Here is a 21,880-nt window from a genome sequence, read left to right as displayed (position 1 = left end):
ATAAAGCAGCCCACTTACTATCTTCCTGATCTAATAATATTTCTCCATACTCATTACTAAATACTGCATGATTCTATTCATCAGCTCCATTGTAACTGAACAATCTTTCATTCTCTTCTCCCAAATTACAAAAAACAAAACAGGAAATAAATAAATAAATTTTAAAAACGTGACTTATGTATATGTGGTTGTAATTCACATGAATCACCACATGGTCTTGACCCCTCTCCTGTTTCATTACAATACCTTTTCCTGAATCTCAAACAAAATCATGATAATAGCCAAATTCCTCTTCTCTTATTGAGCCTTTTGTTTTTTTCCAAATTGGAATTTAGGACTCTTGGAAGTTTTTCTGATTGTTTCTGTATTTACACAACACACACGTTTCATCCTGGAGAATCCCCAAAATCTTGATTTAAAACTTTTAAGTGATAGAGAATCCACTACGACTCTTGTAAATTGTTTCAAGGGTTAATTACTCTTACCATTAAAAAATTACACCTTATTTCCACTCTCAATTTGTCTAGTTTCCACTTCCAGCCATTGGATCAGTTATAACTTTTTCTGCTAGATTGAAGAGCCCATTTTTACATATTTGTTCTCCATGTAGGTACTTTATAGAATGTAATCAAGTCACTCCTTAATCTTCTCTCTGATCAGCTAAATAGATTGAGCTCCTGGTGTCTGTTACTATACGGCAGGTTTTCTAATCCTTTAATCATTCTCGTGGCTCTTCTCTGAACCCTCTCCAATTTGTCAAATCCTCCTTGAATTGCGGACACCAGCATTGGATGTAGTATTCCAGCAGTGATTGCACCAGTAACAAATACAGAAGTATTTTACAGAAGTAATAACCTCTCCACTCTTACTCAAGAGTCCTCAGTTTATGTATCCCAGGATTGTATTAGCTCTTTTGGCCACAGCATCATCTGTTCAACTGATTATCCAGCATGACCCAAAATCTTTTTCAGAGTCACTGCTTCTCAGGATAGAGTCCCATCCTGCAAGTATGTCCTACATTCTTTATTCCTAGATATATGCATTTCCATTTAGGCATGTTAAAATGCATACTATTTGCTTGGGTCCAGGTTACCAGCTTATCCAGATTGCTGTGTATTAGTGACCTGTTCTCTTCATAGAATCATAGAATATCAGGGTTGGAAGGGACCTCAGGAGGTCATCTAGTCCAACCCCCTGCTCAAAAGCAGGACCCATCCCCAATTAAATCAACCCAGCCAGGGCTTTGTCAAGCCTGACCTTAAAAACTTCTAAGGAAGGAGATTCCACCACCTCCCTAGGCAACGCATTCCAGTGTTTCACCACCCTCCTAGTGAAGAAGTTTTTCCTAATATCCAACCTAAACCTCCCCCACTGCAACTTGAGACCATTACTCCTTGTCCTGTCCTCTTCTACCACTGAGAATAGTCTAGAACCATCCTCTCTGGAACCACCTCTCAGGTAGTTGAAAGCAGCTATCAAATCCCCCCTCATTCTTCTCTTCCGCAGACAAAACAATCCCAGTTCCCTCAGCCTCTCCTCATAAGTCATGTGTTCCAGACCCCTAATCATTTTTGTTGCCCTTCGCTGGACTCTTTCCAATTTATCCACATCCTTCTTGTAGTGTGGGGCCCAAAACTGGACACAGTACTCCAGATGAAGCCTCACCAATGTCGAATAGAGGGGGACGATCATGTCCCTCGATCTGCTCGCTATGCCCCTACTTATACATCCCAAAATGCCATTGGCCTTCTTGGCAACAAGGGCACACTGCTGACTCATATCCAGCTTCTCGTCCACTGTCACCCCTAGGTCCTTTTCCGCAGAACTGCTGCCTAGCCATTCGGTCCCTAGTCTGTAGCTGTGCATTGGGTTCTTCCGTCCTAAGTGCAGGACCCTGCACTTATACTTATTGAACCTCATCAGATTTCTTTTGGCCCAATCCTCCAATTTGTCTAGGTCCCTCTGTATCCTATCCCTGCCCTCCAGCATATCTACCACTCCTCCCAGTTTAGTATCATCCGCAAATTTGCTGAGAGTGCAGTCCACACCATCCTCCAGATCATTTATGAATGTATTGAACAAAACCGGCCCCAGGACCAACCCCTGGGGCACTCCACTTGACACCGGCTGCCAACTAGACATGGAGCCATTGATCACTACCCGTTGAGCCCGACAATCTAGCCAACTTTCTACCCACCTTATAGTGCATTCATCCAGCCCATACTTCTTTAACTTGCTGACAAGAATACTGTGGGAGACCGTGTCAAAAGCTTTGCTAAAGTCAAGATACAATACATCCACTGCTTTCCCTTCATCCACAGAACCAGTAATCTCATCATAGAAGGCGATTAGATTAGTCAGGCATGACCTTCCCTTGGTGAATCCATGCTGACTGTTCCTGATCACTTTCCTCTCATGTAAGTGCTTCAGGATTGATTCTTTGAGGACCTGCTCCATGATTTTTCCGGGGACTGAGGTGAGGCTGACTGACCTGTAGTTCCCAGGATCCTCCTTCTTCCCTTTTTTAAAGATTGGCACTACATTAGCCTTTTTCCAGTCATCCGGGACTTCCCCCGTTCGCCACGAGTTTTCAAAGATAATGGCCAATGGCTCTGCAATCACAGCCACCAGTTCCGTTAGCACTCTCGGATGCAACTCGTCCGGCCCCATGGACTTGTGCACGTCCAGCTTTTCTAAATAGTCCCTAACCACCTCTTTCTCCACAGAGGGCTGGCCATCTATTCCCCATGTTGTGATGCCCAGCGCAGCAGTCTGGGAGCTGACCTTGTTCGTGAAGACAGAGGCAAAAAAAGCATTGAGTACATTAGCTTTTTCCACATCCTCTGTCACTAGGTTGCCTCCCTCATTCATTAAGGGGCCCACACTTTCCTTGGCTTTCTTCTTGTTGCCAACATACCTGAAGAAACCCTTCTTGTTACTCTTAACATCTCTCGCTAGCTGCAGCTCCAGGTGCGATTTGGCCCTCCTAATTTCATTCCTACATGCCCGAGCAATATTTTTATACTCTTCCCTGGTCATATGTCCAACCTTCCACTTCTTGTAAGCTTCTTTTTTATGCTTAAGATCCGCTAGGATTTCACCGTTAAGCCAAGCTGGTCGCCTGCCATATTTACTATTCTTTCGACACATCGGGATGGTTTGTTCTGTAACCTCAACAGGGATTCCTTGAAATACAGCCAGCTCTCCTGGACTCCTTTCCCCTTCATGTTAGTCCCCCAGGGGATCCTACCCATCCGTTCCCTGAGGGACTCTTCATTATTTACCACTCTCCCAATTTTTGTGTCATTTACAAAGTTTATCAGCAATGATTTTATGGTGTTTTTTTCCCTAGGTCGTTGATAAAAATCTTAAATTGTGTAGGACCAAGAACAATCCCTGCAGTACCCCATTGGAAACAGATTTGCTTGATAAAGATTCCCTATTTACAGTTATATTTTTAGATCAATCAGTTAGCCATTTTTTAATCCATTTAGTCTGTACCATGTTAATTTTATATCATTTTAGCTTTTTAATCAAAACTTTGTGCAGTACTAAGTCAAACACCTTACAGAAGTAAACATAGATATCAACACTACTACCTTCATCAATCAAACGTGTAATCTCATAAAAAAAAAGATTTACTTTGACAAGATTTACATTCCATAAACCCATGTTGATTTGCATTTACATTATTCTTCTTTAATTCTTTATCAATCAAGTCCCATATGACCCACTCCATTATCTTGCCTGGGATTGATGACAGTCTGACAGGGCTCTTAATTACCTGGGTCAAAAATTGGGACCCTTTTTAAAAATTGGCTCATCATTAGCTTTCTTCCAGTTTTCTGGAACTTCCCCCATGCTCCAAGACTTACTGAAAATCAGCTTTAATGGTCTAGTGCAGTGGTTCCCAAACTTGTTCCGCCACTTGTGCAGGGAAAGCCCCTGCCAGGCCGGGCCAGTTTTTTACCAGCCGTGTCCGCAGGTTTGGCTGATCGCGGCTCCCAGTGGCCGCGGTTCGCTGCTCCAGGCCAACGGGAGCTGCTGGAAGCGGCAGCCAGGACGTCCCTAGGCCAGCGCCACGTCCAACAGCTCCTATTGTCCCAAATATTGTCCCAAAAATGGTCTCTTATGTTTGCTTTAGAATTTATTTCTGTCATCAGCATAACATAACAGCATTCACTGAACTAGGTGGCAGTCTGTACATTGCAGTTCAAAGGAGACGTTTTTCCTTTCTGCAGTTTGGAGCCCGCAAGACTAATACTTTCGTCCTTTGTCATGATATTTTAGAACTTTGAATATCATGCATTCAATTGCCTTTTTATAATTTATGAATTCCATGGATGTTAATAATTCATAAGAGAGGAAGAAAACTGTATGAACCTCATTATTATTTGACTAACCCATTCATTTTATCTCTGTGGTTATCACTTACTGTAAATACTGTCTTGCCGTTTTTTGTAGAAAAGGCTTAATGAAGGTTTGCTTTTTTAAATTAACATAATAGATGGGATTTTCTAAGGAGCCTTAGTGATGTAGGACACAAGCGTCATTGAGATTTCTTTTAAATGGGACTTGTGCCTAAGCCACTTTATTTAGCCTCTTTTGAAAAATCCACCCAATAAACCTAAAAAGTATTCTTTAGTATCTCGTATTTCACTTGCTGGTATCTTAAATGTAGTTTTACTGGGGAATCAATTCTTAATTGCTCTTAGTATTTTGCTTCACAGAGTGGTCACATATAGAGTTACCTAGAGTCCTGATTGAGCACAGTTTTTGAGATTGGTGTTTTTCAACGGCAGTACATTTAGCATGTAAACTCTTTGGGGAAGGCACCTTGGGCTTGATCCCTGCCCCTTCTTGTGCTCTTTGTACTGATAGACACAAGGGACAGAAAGCGGCTTTAGCAGGTCTCCTTGCATAGCGGAATACCCAGCTGGTGAAAAGTTGCTGCAGTTTGAGCCAATAAGGAGTCATTAAAGCCAGCGCTAGTTAGAGCAGTCCTAAGGCTGTTCTAATATGCACCAGGGGCCAAAGTAGCACTCGCTGACCCTGGCCCCACAGTACCTTGGACAGGAAGACAGAAAGACACCTATGTGCCTCCCTTTCCTCCTCAAGTGCACTCAGCATGGCTGTGAAGCACCTGCAGACCTAGCCACTTGTTTTCAGTTTTGTCCATTTTGCAGAGTGCCTGCTACAAACTATTAATAACAAACCTGGCAGAATAATCCATCCAGTGTGTATTGCTATGTAAAATATTGTGATGTACTGAGGAGTTTTTCCATAGTTGGAAGTTACCAAAAAAAACCCCCAAAAAACATTGTGCCAGAAGAGAGGTAAATTACTGATATGGTAGTGAAAAACAAGAGTTCAATTCATTAATTGAATTGCTTTCAGTTCTCATTTCAAGGACACTGACACGCTGGTAGGTATTCACAGAAAGGTGATCTATATCTAGAGTATTTTATTAGATGAAATCTAAGACATGCTGCAGGCACTTCATTCTTGATGCTTGTTACCTACATGTATTCATCTCATGGGGACAGAGAGGAGATGCATATTTATTTGAAGATTAGGTTGTTTTCCCATTATGGCTTTTAACTTACTGTAGGAGTTTTGTCTCAGCCTTGCATGTCAAAATATGTATGCAATGAACAAAATGTCACTTGATATTGTAAGCAGAAACTTAAATTTACAGTTTTCCAAGTCAGCAAATTATGTAATACATTTTACAGATATTTGCAAATTACGTAAAGAATAAATGTGAATTTCAGACAGAAACAACATTGAATTCAATAAGTATTCAAATCAAGTTTGGGTGGTTCCTGAAATGGCACCACAGACAAAGCCAGATCCACTCTATTTGTTCTTTTAGATGCTACTTTTGTGTTGATGCATCATTGCCTTTAGGTACGATAAGGTCAGACTTTTCCATTTTCTGGTACATGCAAAAGAAAAGGATGACGTATCTTTAAACTCGTATTTTCAAGTCTCTGTTTCATATCAGTTTGTGATGTATGCAGGAACTATTGAAGTTTTCTGAGACATCCAAAGCATTCTTTCACCTAGAGACAAATTCTGATGAACGCACCTACCCGCACAGAGGCAGATGTCTCCAGGGAAAGGGGAAATCAGTGATTATATGCATCTAGATGGCAACTATTGGGTGCCACCCTTGAAATGTCGTGGAGCAGAGAACTGTCACACAGAAGAGGTGGAAGGCAAGGGATAGGTATTCCCAGGGGACATGTATTCAAATCCCTAGCTCTTGTCCCTTCTTGAGTGGGGATGCGGGAGCTAAGGAAACTGCTATATCCTCATAGTTGCAGTAGCAATCACAGAGTAACTCCCAGGCTGCTCACCACCACGTGGGGGAAGGTATTCCTGCCCCTTTGGAATCTAGCCTCATTAGGAATGGCATAGCTTCTGAGCTATGGTCTCGTTAACATCAGTGCCTTTCAAATTGTGATCCCATCCACAAACCTAGGGCCAGTTCCTGCCTAATGTAACTCCACTGAAATCATTATGCTCAAATGCATTTTATGCTTCATTTCTAACTTTTAGAGTTTTTTTGTTCCCAGGTCATCTTAAGAAAAGTAAATAATTAGGCTCTAATCCAGCAAAAACACTTAAGCCAGTGTTTAACTTTGAAATCAATGGAACTATTCAAATACTTAATCATTGAGCATCCTAGGCAGCTCCTGACAAATCCAGTCAACAAAATGCTCAAACCCTATAGTGATCTCCCTCAAATCCCACCCTAGATCTGGATTGTCTTCAAAAATAAATCTACCCTGAAAACATTTTGCTTTCCTTTTCACCCACCTCCCCCACACGTCAGAACTGATATCCAGTCCTGTTGTGTGAAACTGAGGTTTCCCAGCCTGCTCACAGTATCATTTTCTTCTCAGCTTCAGCAAAAGCCCTTGTGCCAAGCAGCACTGAGAAGTGTATATATAGGAGGTAACAGCTGGGAATCTTCTGGCTCAAATTGCAGCTGTCAGAATCAGCAAGAAGGGGCCTCTGAGTAGGTGGAAGGCTTGTTGAGATGTTCTAAGCCCAGCAGTGTTACAGCTGTATCCTGCTGCTTCAATTCCATTGCATAATTACCTGGAACAAATTTACAGAACCTTAAGCTGTCTGGCCAAACCTGGAGTCTTGACAGTCAGCAAGTTATAGTTGCCGGAGGCTTTAAAAGAAGAGGGGGAAAAGTAAGTTTTAATTCTTGTCCCCCTTCCACTTTAATCCCATGCCACTTTAATTTCTTGCTATCTCTTATAAAAGTTAAATTGGAGGCCTTTTAAATAGCTCTCCATTTAATATTGAGGAATACACAGTGAGAATTGTACATATTCATTGGCCTACGCTCTACTGTTGAAAAGCTGGAATGGGATTGAGGAAGTGGTTTGTACTAGGAGAAAAGCAAAGGGGTCTTGAACTAACTTATTTTAAGTAAATATTCAAAACAATATGGAAATGTTTATCCTTTTCCTTGCCATTTTCCCTTATCTTTCTACTAGCAATTATTTGAAAAGATGGTTGCCATATTAGTGCATAGAGTGTACGAATCCCCATTAAGGATTCTGCCACCCTTGCTGCTTCTTCACATATGTACAATGTGCCTCAGGTGGCATGTGAGCTGGATTCATCACTGACTTTGGTCCACTGGTTGGATCATTAGCTTCCCCAGCCCAGGCTGTGTACTGACGGGGAGTGTGACATGAACACTGATCCATGCCCCCCACCACCCTGGCTTATGGTAAGCAGTACCTTATACTTTAAATAGTCCTATTGAAACCAGTAGGGCTGTCCAAAGAGTAAGGTACTACACACCAAGAGCAAGTGTTGCAGAATGCGTGCCCTTAACCTGTGAAGGCTAGTTTAAACAAAATTATTTTGGGACTATTTTCACCACTGTTACTCATGTTGGGTAGGACCTTATTCCATAGTGTGGTTTGACGTTGATTGATGTTTGGCTGCATGTGTGTGTGTTTCCTCTGTGTACCGCCCCAACCCTATGCAGACAGCTGGCATGGCAGACATCAAGTGAACCACCAAATGATCACAAGATCCGTTAAGGGATGAATGCACCCAGCCAGGTTTATTGATGACAAAGCATGGTACTAGTATCCCACAGACTCTACCAGACCACTAATATATGTATGCCCGTAACAATGGATCAGTTCAGTAAACGGCAGGACTTTCCTTTCCTCCCTAGGCCAGACAAAGATACTCTTTCTGAGATACACTTTATACGCTAGTACAAACAAGTGAGTACTGTCCCCTGACGTGGCTAGTTATAACTAGGGCTGTCAAGCGATTAAAAAAATTAATCTTGATTAACTGTACGATTAATCATGCTGTTAATAATAGAATACCATTTATTTAAATATTTTTGGATGTTTTCTGTATTTTCAAATATATTTAATTCAGTTACAACACAATATGAAGTATACAGTGCTCACTTTATATTTATTCTTATTACCAATATTTGCACCATAAAAATAGTATTTTTCAGTTCACCTAATAAAAGTACTGTAGTGCAATCTCTTTATCATGAAAGTTGAACTTACAAATGTAGAATTATGTACAAAAAATAATTGCATTAAAAAAAACCAATGTAAAACTTTAGTGCCTACAAGTCCACTAAGTCCTACTTCAGCCAATCGCTCAGACAAACAAGGTTGGTTACAATTTGCAGGAGATAATGCTGCCCGATTCTTGTTTACAATGTCACTTGAAAGTGAGAACAGGTGTTTGCATGGCACTGTTGTAGCCGGCATTGCAAATATTTACATGCCAAATGGGCTAAACATTCATATGTCCCTTCATGCTTCAACCACCATTCCAGAGGACATGCGTCCATGCTGCCGACGGGTTCTGTTTGATAACCATCCAAAGCGGTGCAGACTGACTCATGTTCATTTTCACCATCTGAGTCAGATGCCACCAGCAGAAGGTTCATTTTCTTTTTTGGTGGTTTGGGTGATGTAGTTTCTGCATCGGAATGTTGCTCTTTTAAGACTTCTGAAAGCATGCACCATGCCTCGTCCCTCTCAGATTTTGGACGGCACTTCAGATTCTTAAACCTTGGGTTGAGTGCTGTAGCTATTTTTAGAAATTTCACATTGGTACCTTCTTTGCGTTTTGTCAGACCTGCTGTGTAAGTGTTCTTAAAACGAACATGTGCTGGGTCATCATCAGAGACTGCTATAACATGAAATATATGGCAGAATGTGGGTAAAACAGAACAGGAGACAGAAATTTTCCTCCAAGGAGTTCAGTCACATATTTAATTATTTTTTTAAAATGAGCATCAACAGCATGGAAGCATGTCCTCTGGAATGGTGGCCGAAGCATGAATGGGCATATGAATGTTTAGGTAAATCCCTTGCAACGCTGGCTACAAAAGTGCCATGTGAACACCTGTTCTCACCCTCAGGTGATGTAAATAAGAAGCAGGCAGCAGTATCTCCCGTAAATAGTTGTTTGGCTTAGCAATTAGCAGAACAAGAAGTAGGACTAAGTGAACTTGTAGGCTCTAAAGTTTTACATAACTGGACTCAAAAACAAAACAATGTAACAAAATCTGTATTTGTAAGTTGCACTTTCACAATAAAGAGATTGCACTACAGTACTTGTATGAGGTGAATTGAAAAATACTATTTCTTTATCATTTTTACAGTGCAAATATTTGTAATAAAAATATAAAATAAGCACTGTATACTTTGTATTCTGTCTTGTAATAAAAAGTCAATATATTTGAAAATGTAGAAAAACATCCCAAGCATTCTTCATTGCACCTACTAGCATAAGGCTATTGTGACTTAGAAAGATGCAGTGTGAGCTTATGGATTTAATACATTTTGTAATAGTTAAAAATGGTGTTGAAAAATTGGAGAGAGTATAGAGAAGAACCACCCAAATCATCTCAGGGCTGGAGAAGATGCCATATAATGAGAGACTTAAAAGATCAATCTTTTGAGTTTATCAAAAAGAAGATTGGAGAGGTGATGTGATGACAGTATGTAAGTACTTTCAGGGGGAAAAAATACTGGATACTAAAGGGCTCCTGCTCAGTCTGGCAGAGAACAGCATAACATAAGACTGAAAGGGATCTCCTGGGTCATTGAGTCCAGTCCCCTGGTTTTGCAGGCAATTGTGTCCCAAGAACTTATGGCTCAAAGTTGAAGCCAGACAAATTCAAATGAGCAATCAAGCACAAGTTTTAACAGTGAAAGTGATTAGTCACTGGAACATGCCACCTAGGGAAGTGGTGGGTTCTTCATCTCTTGTCTTCAAATCAAAACTTGGATGCCTTTCTGGAAGTTGTGGTTTAGTCTAGAGGTCAGCAACTTTCAGCATATGGCCCATCAGGGTAATCTGCTTGCACATCACAAGAAATTTGGTTTGCGTTGACCATCCACAGGCACGGCCCCCCGCAGCTCCCAGTGGCCCTGGTTCACCATTCCTGGCCAATAGGAGCTGCAGGAAGTGGCTCCCATTGGTCGGGAAAAGCGAACCACGGCCACTGGGAGCTGCGGGGGGCTGTGCCTGCGAACAGTCAACATAAACAAAGTGTCTCGCGACCCGCCAGCGGATTACTCTGATGGGCTTCGTGCTGAAGGTTGCTGACCCCTAGTTTAGTCAAACAAAGTTATTAGGCTCAATGCAAGGGTAGCTGGGTGAAATTCTGTGGCCTGTGTTATACCAGATATCAAACTAAACAACTTAATGATTCTCTCTCACCTTAAAATCTGAATCTTTGCATAGTGAGATGCTTATTTTTCTAGTGTGCATACTTTTGGGGGTCTCTTTTAATAAGATTTTTGGTTACATTTAATTTCTTCTCTCTTGCCCAATAAAGAAAATGCTATCTCTGGGTCCATATTCCCTAGACAGATGTGTAATTGAGGGCTAAACTGTAGGATTTAAGTTTTTAAAAATGAGTGAAGTAATATAATATTCTTAATAAATCTTTCGGTCACTATAGTTGACAAATCTAGGACCTTGGATGGGAGGTGAGATTTCCTATTGTGATCATCTTGTATTTGGAGAAATTAGTGTTGTAAAAATAATTAAGTAGGATAATATTTTAAGTTCAGATAGCTACATCGGAATGCAGTTAGCATAAAGAATAGTAGTAATGTTCATTACCACTCCCATTTACTTTCCTAGTAGACTATTGCTGTCCATGGCAATTATTTAATCCTAGAAGGTAAAACAAGGTGAAAGCTCTGTGTAACGGAAAAGTTGGAATCAGACATCAGTGCCATAAGCAGTCATCTAAGTAATTGATAAGCATTTAGAATGTCTATTCACCAAATAAATCTTTTCCCATGAGAATATCTTCACCATTTCAAGCAAGTAGAACCTTGGACCTTGCAAAGGGAGTTAACTGGTGTAAATGCAGAATTCTCTTAACTTGAAGTCTTTAAACCATGATTTGAGGACTTCAGTTATTCAGCCAGAGATTAGGGGTCTGTTACAGGAGAGGGTGAGTGAAGTTCTCTGGCCTGCAAGGTGCAGGAGGTCAAACTAGATGAACCTGATGGTCCCTGTTGACCTTAAGCTCTATGAGAACCATTCCACTCTATCAGTTCCTTTCACACAGTCATTGCCAATTCATAATATGGTCTTTCCTTTTAATTAGGTATCTGACCTCTTTCTGAATGCTACGGAATTCTCTTTTTGAAAAATTGCTTTCTTTATAAGTTTCACTTTCAGAGTTTGTGATGCTTACATAATGTATTGTAATTCATGAGAGACCTGATCCAAAACTCACTGAAGTCAATGGAAAAAATTTCCATCAGATGGTTAGAGGGAATGAAAACCAATGCCACTATGAGACTAACTGGAAATCTTGTATGCATTTTAAAAATGATTTGTACATATGCTTTGAGCTCTGTAGAGGTGCATTTAAAAAGTGCAATATAGATAAGCACCCCCAGATGAGGAAGACACATCAGCCCCAATTTAGGAAAACATTCCTGTTCAGAAAAACACTTAAACATGTCTTAGGTCAGTAGGGCTCAGGTGTGGTCTTAAGCACTTTTCCAAATTGGGGTTAGAGACAGTATTCCAAAATAGGTAGGGTTTTATGGATCAAAATCTGATTTTACGAGGAAGCATGTGAATAGCCAATAGTTAGCTCAAGCTTTGGAGCACAGAATATTGTCAACATGCTACTAAGAAATCAGGGAGCAATATTATATATTAGCTGTTGAGTCATTGAGTAACTTTCAAGGCTAGCCCCATCAGTGTATTGCAGTATTCTAGTGTGTAATTTGCAGGGAAGTAGTATCAGTCCAATCACACCAATGTGCAAAGTGAATTCTGTTGATACTTTTGCTCAAAAAAGTCTATAATTAAATATACTATTGGCCAGTGGAGATGCATGAATTGATACAACAGACAAATAAATTGGTAGAGAGCTGATGCAGATTAATTTTTAAGTAGAAGTGTAAAACTACGAAAAGGTATTGGAATTCTGATACATATTTTAATAGGATTTCATTCTTATTGAAGATGCCCATTTCGTCATTTGTTTTGAGACAGATCCAGAGAAGGATGCGTGGTAAAAAAAACTGTATGCTTTGTATGTTTTAGCAGAGTCAAAGTCAACACAAGTCTTGCTTTTGTCATCTTTCTTTGACTTTTTTTTTCTTCTTTCTGTACTAGATCTATGCAGAAACGCTGTGGCAGCAAGCTAACAAAGACAGACAAAACTCAAGAAAAAAGACTTGCTTTGGAATCCCCCTCACAGAGGAGAAACTTAATGACTTCCATAATGAACAGATAAGACAACTGCAGGAATTGATGCAAGAAGCCACTAAACCTAATAAGCAATTTAATATTTCTGATGATTCTGAATACAAGAACTAGATTTTTTAAAAATGCACTTAAAAGCATTTTATAGAGCTTCCTTTTTCAATTTGAATAGAACATTATTATGAATAATGAAAGCTGATAATATGGTAACTTTTTTGTGTTTTAACCTGATGTATCTGTTTCCTTATGCAATGATGTTATAATTATTGTATGATCCCAGGTTATGTAAATTATAACACTTGCACTTTGTGGAACTTAGAAAATGTTCTTTATTTTAAGAATTTGGTAATATTAAAGTTGTCATGTTTTCAAAATTAAAAGATTTATGCTAGAATTGGATTTAAGCACCTGGTAGGTCTTGATTTCAAGCAAGTCATTATTTGTGTATCATCCACTTCTTCCGCTAATAATGGAAAGGATGCAATCAACAGTAATTTTCTGATGGGGATTCAGCAATAACAGTACAAAGAATGAATGCGTGCTACTGATTTGGGTTTTTTGCATTGCAAAGAAGTAAACCATGCTTACAAGGATGTGTTGTTCTTTCATTTGAATGCTAGTTTTCTTCATCAGTTTTATTGTGTAATTTTCCTTAAAACAAGATACATTTTTATTCTAAACTTCACCCTGCTTAAAACCAGTCTTACAAGCAAAATAATCAGTTTGTCAGTTAGATCCCTAGAATCTATCAAAGTAGGATTCCCTTCCTTATCCCTGAAATCTTGCTATTTTACAGTCTTATTAATTCAGCAATAAAATAATTCTTTAGTAGAACTGCATACTCAGTCATTATTACACAATTAAAATATAAAGAAGCTTAAAGGCTCAGTATCATCCCATATTCTGCTTTATAGAAGAAAAAATGGTTATATCCAACAACAGGAATGACCCCTCCCTTTCATAGTATTTTATAAATATTAGAAATAGATTAGACAAGCTTTGATGGAAACAAAGCACTGCATTCTGCAATACAGTGTGTACCTATTGTAATGCTCAGATCATTGTGATGTACAGAGTTTTGTAAAAAAAAAAAAACCCTCCCATCTAGCCCTCTCATCTCTTCAAAATGCACAGCCTATCTGCTCGAAGGCAATTTTCTCTTCCGTATTTTCCTATTTATAATTATTGCTCATGTTCTACTTTTGGATCTTCCACTGATTGCTACCGGTAGAGTATTCAAGATAATTTCTTTCCTCTTTCAGGACAGCAGCTTTGACAAGGAATTGCATGTACAGATCTCAAGCCATAGCAAAATGCTGTGTTTGCCAAAATTACTGTTCTGGGAGTTAATTCTGAGCGGTTTAGGGAGTACCCTGTATCTCCCAGCTCCTGAAACCCTCAGTAGGAGTTGCAGGCTGTTTATCACCATTCAGTGATCAATGCCTAGATTCTTTACAAGGGGTGCTTTTGATTGCTGTGCAGCATGTCCTGGCAGCATGCCTCAGCTGCGCTTGTTATTTTGCATTGTCGTACCACCCAAAAGCCCAACTAGTATCAGGACCTCATTGTGCTGTTATGTAAACACATAGGAAGACATGGTCCATTCTTCAATAGCTCAAAAGTCTTTAGATTTTTTTTTAAATCAAACTCCAGTTCAGACCTTTGAATATAGTTCGTAAACTTATCAAATTCAAATTGGATTTACAGTAAATTTGGTAAGTTTCTGTAATAAGTCTCCTTCAAGCTTGAATGTGGAACAATGTATGCGTTCATGGGAAAGCTTCTTTAAATAATCTCACTTGCAAAACCTTGTTTTTAATAGTTTCAAGCGAAGTCAGCACCATTTTATATTTCTGCCTCTAGACCATTAATATTTGAATGTGAAAAAACTCTTATTCTAAACGCATCTTCCTTTGTTAGCACATAAAAATGAAACCCATCTGACTCTTAAATAGCTAATTGAATATGTCTATAGTCATATAAAAATATTTGGTGGCAGAGTTAGTCACACACATGTCTAGTAGACAAATTGGGTAATAGAGTGATTTGGTATGTAAATATCTACATTAAAATATTTAAATAGGCCTGACACTTAAAGTAAACTGGGGATAAGATTAATCTATTTAAAAAAAAAAACCCACCACCTCTTTTTAATAAATGCAAGGACTCAAGTTTAATTTTGGCCCTGAAGTTAAATTTTTTTCAGTTCAGAGTTTTTATTATCAGCTTGTAAGTTAAACAATATTCTTTGCCTACACATTTCACAAAAATCCAGTATTGATGGAAAAATCTCAACACATTATAAGCTTTATAAGACTATTGGTCATAACAAACAAGTTTTGCTCCAATCCTGCAAACACTGCAGGTGCTTAACTTCCCATACACGAATAGTCCTTAAAAAAACAACCAGCTACGCGTCCAGCAACAAACAATGAGGTGGTGAAAGGCTTTGGTTTGTAATACAATGAATGAAAAATAAAGGACAATGGGCATCTGCTACAGCCCACCAGCACTGAAGAAGAGTGAGAAAGTTGTTAAGGAATGCATCTATCAGGTTCCTTGGAAGCACAGGATACTCTACTGATGGGGGATTTTAAACTATCTTGTGTTGGGTAACAAGTATAGGCCAAACATGCATCAAAGTTTTCAAAATTATATAGCAAGCAGGTAATGATCTAAAATGTGAAGTCCCTATTAGAGGAAAACCTGTACTGGATCTACTATTCTTGAGAAGAATGGAGTATATGGGAATCTTGGGAACCAGCTACCTTAGGCTACTTGAATTCTGCACAATAAGGACTGGACTCCGAGAGCATACAGTGCCTAGATATTAGATTTCACACTGCAGATTTTGGAAGTGTAAGAAATCTGGTGAGTAAGGGCCAACTGAGGAAGTATTAAAATCCCCTAGTGTAGAAGGAGGTTGGGGAGTCCAAAAGGATGCATAAATTAGAGCACAAACTATTCTTTCACTGGAGCAAAGGAGGAAAGAAAAAAAGACACAACAAACAGCAGAAAATGAGGCTTCATGAGGAACTGATCAAAGGTCTGAGTAAGTTTGTGGTGTTAGGTTTCAGAGTAGCAGCCGTGTTAGTCTGTATTCGCAAAAAGAAAAGGAGGACTTGTGGCACCTTAGAGACTAACCAATTTATTAGAGCATAAGCTTTCGTGAGCTACAGCTCACTTCCTCAGATGCATATCGTGGAAACTGCAGCAGGCTTTATATATACACAGAGAATATGAAACAATACCTATTCCCACCCCACTGTCCTGCTGGTAATAGCTTATCTAAAGTGATTTCCAGCACAAATCCAGGTTTTCTCACCCTCCACCCCCCCACACAAATTCACTCTCCAGCAGGAGAGTGAATTTGTGTGGGGGGGTGGAGGGTGAGAAAACCTGGATTTGTGCTGGAAATCACTTTAGATAAGCTATTACCAGCAGGACAGTGGGGTGGGAATAGGTATTGTTTCATATTCTCTGTGTATATATAAAGCCTGCTGCAGTTTCCACGATATGCATCTGAGGAAGTGAGCTGTAGCTCACGAAAGCTTATGCTCTAATAAATTGGTTAGTCTCTAAGGTGCCACAAGTCCTCCTTTTCTTTTTGTGGTGTTAATCACTAGAAATGGAAAATGGAGAGGTAAACAGGAATACAGTCTGTAAATGCATGACCTCTTCCCGGGGCCCCCTGGGGGCAGGCCTACAGTGGCTCCTTACCTCAGTTTCCCTCCTGGGTCCCCACTAGCTCCATATCAGCTTATCATTTAGTGCATTAACAAGACGTAGTGCAGATAGTCCATAACAAAAGTCCCCAAACGTAATCCAATTCCCCACCCCCCACTGGTACATGTAGTCTGTAAAACACAGCTTTGTTCTCACTGTACCCTGCTGTCTTCTCTCACACTCGTGTCCCTCTGCCAGGACAGTCACCCCAGCCTTTCCTTGTGGGGTTCACCCCTTTCTTACCTGTGGGATCTCCCACCAACTCTTTGCTAGGAGCATTCTCATCTTTCACTCCCCCAGCTCTCTCACTGCTCCTCAGAGTCCAGCTCTCCAGCAAGGAAACCAGCAGGTAACCCCCCTTTGCTGTTCCCCCTTCCTTCAGCCCTGTCTGGCCCTTGGCTCCAGCTTAAACTACAGTCTAAATAGATAAATACCCAGGGAATAGGGGGAAAGATGCAACAAAAGCAAATAAGACCCATGATTAACAACTCACCTGTAACTACATTTTTTATTAGCTCATCTTGATGCACAACAACACAGCAGTACATAACACAGCTTCCTTTGAAGTTACTTGGCCCTTAATGACTTTTCCTAATTGAGGATTACCCTTTTATTGGAATTTTTCCCCAACTTGCATTTCGGGGGGCGGCTCTTTAAATTTGCTAGAAAGAAGCTGCTGCTCCCCTAGAAGTAGCCATTTTAATTGAATGCATTTGGGTGTGTCTCTCTTTTCTAGCTGGTAAATACTTTTAATTCCTGTTACCTTTTCCCCTTCTTATTTTTGAGAAGATATATTCTTGTACTTTTCCAGGAGGCTTCAAGAATATGCTTTCAGAAAATTTCCCTAATTTAATTAGTAATCTAAACATGCCGACTAACAGTTCATTTAATTTGGGGCTATTAGCAGCACGAATGAGTAGAGGAAATGCAAATCTAGAACACTCCTTTTATCTTTTTATAACTAAGGGAAATATTTAGAGAGAGGCAGTCAACTTTTGACTTTAATACCACAGAAAAACAATAGATTTAAATGCTTATGTTCAGTATTATTAAACATGGAGCTCTTGAAAGCTGTGGGTAGGAGAATGGACATAAGGCGGAAGGGCAGTGTTGATACCAATCTAACAGGTCATATTGGTGGTAGAGTGTCTGTGCCCAATCTGGTACAGAATGTGAGTGAAGCCAAAAGGCAAAAATTAAGATGTTTGTACACCAATGCGAGGAGCCTAGGTAACAAAATGGAGGAACTAGAGCTACTGGTGCAGGAAGTGAAACCAGATATTATAGGGATAACAGAAACATGGTGGAATAGTAGTCACAACTGGAGTACAGGTATTGAAGGGTATGTGCTGTTTAGGAAAGACGGAAATAAAGGCAAAGCAGTGGAGTAGCACTGTATATCAGCGATGAGGTAGACTGTAAAGTGATGGAATGGATAAGACAGAGTCTGTCTGGGCAAAAATCACATTGGGGAAGAAAGCTACTAGAGCCTGCCCTGGGATAGTGCTTGGGGTGTGCTAGAGACTGCTGGGATCCGATATGAATAGAGACCTCTTTAATGTTTTTAATGAAGTAAATACTAATGGGAATTGTGTGATCATGGGAGACTTTAACTTCCCAGATATAGATTGGAGGACAAGTGCTAGTAATAATAATAGGGCTCAGATTTTCCTAGATGCGATAGCTGTTGGATTCCTTCACCAAGTAGTTGCTGAACCAACAAGAGGGGATGCCATTTTAGACTTGGTTTTGGTGAGTCGTGAGGACCTCATAGAAGAAATGGTTGTAGGGGACAACCTTGGTTCAAGCGATCATGAGCTAATTCAGTTCAAACTAAATGGAAGGATAAACAAAAATAGATCTGTGACTAGGGCTTTTGATTTCAAAAAGACTAACTTAAAAAAATTAAGGAAATTAGTTAGGGAAGTGGATTGGACTGAAAAACTTGTGGATCTAAAGGCGGAGGAGGCCTGGAATTACTTTAAGTCAAAGTTGCAGAAACTATCAGAAGCCTGCATCGCAAGAAAGCGGAAAAAATTCATAGGCAGGAGTTGTAGACCAAGCTGGTAGAGTAAGCATCTCAAAGAGGTGATTAAGAAAAAGCAGAAAGCCTACAAGGAGTGGAAGATGGGAAGGATTAGCAAGGAAAGCTACCTTACTGAGGTCAGAACATGTAGGGATAAAGTGAGAAAGGCCAAAAACCATGTAGAGTTGAACCTTGCAAAGGGAATTAAAAACAATAGTAAAAGGTTCTATAGCCATATAAATAAGAAGAAAACAAAGAAAGAAGAAGTGGAACTGCTTAACACTGAAGATGGAATGGAGGTTAAGGATAATCTAGGCATGGCTCAATATCTAAACAAATACTTTGCCTCATTCTTTAATGAGGCTAATGAGGAGCTTAGGGATAATGGTAGAATGACACATGGGAATGAGGATATGGAGGTAGATATTACTACATCCAAGGTAGAAGCGAAACTTGAACAGCTTAATGGGACTAAATCGGGGGGCCCAGATAATCTTCTTCCAAGAATATTAAAGGAACTGGCACATGAAATTGCAAGCCCATTAGCAAGAAATTTTAATGAATCTGTAAACTCAGGGGTTGTACCATATGACTGGAGAATTTCTAACATAGTTCCTATTTTTAAGAAAGGTAAAAAAAGTGATCCAGGTAATTACAGGCCTGTTAGTTTGACATCTATAGTATGCAAGGTCTTGGAAAAAATTTTGAAGGATAAAGTAGTTAAGGACATTGAGGTAAATGGTAATTCGGACAAAATACAACATGGGTTTACAAAAGGTGGATCCTGTCAAACCAACCTGATCTCCTTCTTTGAGAAGGTAACAGATTTTTTAGACAAAGGGAACACAGTGGATCTAATTTACCTCGATTTCAGTAAGGCATTTGATATGGTTCCACATAGAGAATTATTAGCTAAATTGGAAAAGATGGGGATCAATATGAAAATTGAAAGGTGGATAAGGAACTGGTTAAAGGGGAGACTACAGCGGGTCACACTGAAAGGTGAACTGTCAGGCTGGAAGGAGGTTACTAGTGGAGTTCCTCAAGGATCAGTTTTGGGACCAATCTTATTTAATCTTTTTATTACTGACCTTGGCACAAAAAGTGGGAATGTGCTAGTAAAGTTTGCGGATGATACAAAGCTGGGAGGTATTGCCAATACAGAGAAAGACAGGATATCATACAGGAAGATCTGGATGACCTTGTAAACTGGAGTAATAGTAATAGGATTAAATTTAATAGTGAAAAGTGCAAGGTCATGCATTTAGGGATTAATAACAAGAATTTTTGTTATAAACTGGGGACGTGTCAGTTGGAAGTAACAGAGAAGGAGAAGGACCTCGGAGTATTGGTTGCTCACAGGTTGCTCACAGGATGACTATGAGCTGGCTGTGAAAAAAGCTAATGCGGTCTTGGGAGGTATCAGGTGAGGTATTTCCAGTAGAGATAAGGAAGTGTTAGCACCGTTATACAAGGCACTGGTGAGACCTCATCTGGAATACTGTGTGCAGTTCTGGTCTCCCATGTTTAAGAAGGATGAATTCAAACTGGAACAGGTACAGAGAAGGGCTACTAGGATGATCCGAGGAATGGAAAACCTGTCTTATGAAAGGAGACTCAAAGAGCTTGGCTTGTTTAGCCTAACTAAAAGAAGGCTGAGAGGAGATATGATTGCTCTCTAAAAATATATCAGAGGGATAAATACCACAGAGGGAGAAGAATTATTTAAGCTCAGTACCAATGTGGACACAAGAACAAATAAATATAAACTAGCCATCAGGAAGTTTAGATTTGAAATTAGACTAAAGTCTCTAACCATCAGAGGAGTGAAGTTCTGGAACAGCCTTCCAAGGGAAGTAGTGGGGGCAAAAGACATATCTGGCTTCAAGACTAAGCTTGATAAATTTATGGAGGAGATGATATGATGGGATAGCCTAATTTTGGCAATTAATTGATCTTCGACTATTAGCAGTAGATACGGTCAATGGCCTGTGATGGGATGTTAGATGGGGTGGGATCTGAGTTACTACAGAGAATTCTTTCCTGGGTATCTGGTTGGTGAGTCTTGCCCACATGCTCAGGTTTAGCTGATCGCCATATTTGTGTTCGGGAAGGAATTTTCCTCCAGGGCAGATTGGAAGAGGCCCTGGAGGTTTTTCGCCTTCTCTGCAGCATGGGGCACGGGTCACTTGCTGGATGATTCTCTGCACTTGAAGTCTTTAAACCACAATTTGAGGACTTCAATAACTCAGACATAAGTTAGGGGTTTGTTACAGGAGTTGGTGGGTGAGATTCTGTGGCCTGTATTGTGCAGGAGGTCAGACTAGATGATCATAATGGTCCCTTCTGACCTTAAAATCTATGATTCCATGATTCATTATATATTTGTGCCTTGTACAGGGCTGATGCTTAAATACAAATCATTATTCATTAAGTAGCTAGAGTCTTCTAAGCATTGTACAAGAACATCTATTTGTTATTATGATACTGGCCTGAACCAAAACTCTGTTTCTAAGCACCCCCAAACTTTGGGAACGTTAATGAACTGAATGGCTTGGCTCTTATCAATTTAAAAGTACACATCAGATGCGAACAAGGATGCTGTTATTTTTGAACAGGATGCAGTTCCCATGGATTCTTGCATCAATAGCACTGGGCTCTTGTACCATTTTTAAACAAAGCCTGTAATGTCATCTGTTAAAAAACATTATGTATTCTATCATCATTATTTGTATTACAGTAGTGCCCAGAAGTTCCAGTCAGATTCGGGACCCATTGGGCTAGGTGCTGACAATCCCTGCTCGGCAGAGTTTACAATCTAGAATAAATCAAGATGCAGAAAGGGAGTGTAAACAAACAAAGGCAGGGTGTTATGAAGGGAAGTTGATGGTAGCAGCAACGTGGTGTAGGTGATTTAAAAATGCATAAATAAACTATAGAATAAGAACCATAACCCCTGATGGCTACTTGCCTAGTTATTATGAGTTGGCAATTTACTCTAGGCAACATGGTAGGAGCGGTTGTGAAAGAAGAATGAAAAGGAAGACAGGGTAGTGGCTGTGCAGTGAGGATTTTCAATACGTAAAGGGTGGCATGGAAAGAAGCTTGAAGGTCCTCGTGGGAGAGAAGAGGCCAAATCAGTGATCAAGCCTGGCATTGTTGACACAATCAGAAATTGGGTTTGGAAGATGATCTTTACAGGAGTGTTTAGAATGGAACTTTTGGGTGAGGTGGGACAAGAAAGGCCGTAGAGAATAAGGTTGTAGGCACCCAGATGAGAGAAAGGACCTGGATGAGAGTTTTAACACTGTGGATAGAGAGAAAAGGCATGATCTTGGAAACACTGAGAAGAAGAAA

General features: G+C 39.9%; 1 protein-coding gene across 2 annotated transcripts in view; it reads left to right on the top strand.

The window, feature by feature from the left end:
- Window positions 1–13,364, top strand: part of SDHAF3 (succinate dehydrogenase complex assembly factor 3) — a 78,430-nt gene extending 65,066 nt beyond the window's left edge. For both annotated transcript variants that reach the window (XM_084618567.1, XM_084618568.1), the window contains one exon: window positions 12,682–13,364. In XM_084618567.1, the coding sequence (XP_084474693.1) occupies window positions 12,682–12,885 (204 nt within the window). In that variant the 3' untranslated portion in view covers window positions 12,886–13,364. The remainder of the gene's footprint in view (window positions 1–12,681) is intronic.
- Window positions 13,365–21,880: the final 8,516 nt, after the last annotated feature.

This window comes from Lepidochelys olivacea (genome assembly GCF_965140295.1).
Source record: "Lepidochelys olivacea isolate rLepOli2 genome assembly, chromosome: 2".
Taxonomy (NCBI): Eukaryota; Metazoa; Chordata; order Testudines; family Cheloniidae; genus Lepidochelys; species Lepidochelys olivacea.
This window is presented reverse-complemented; position numbering and strand designations above follow the sequence as displayed.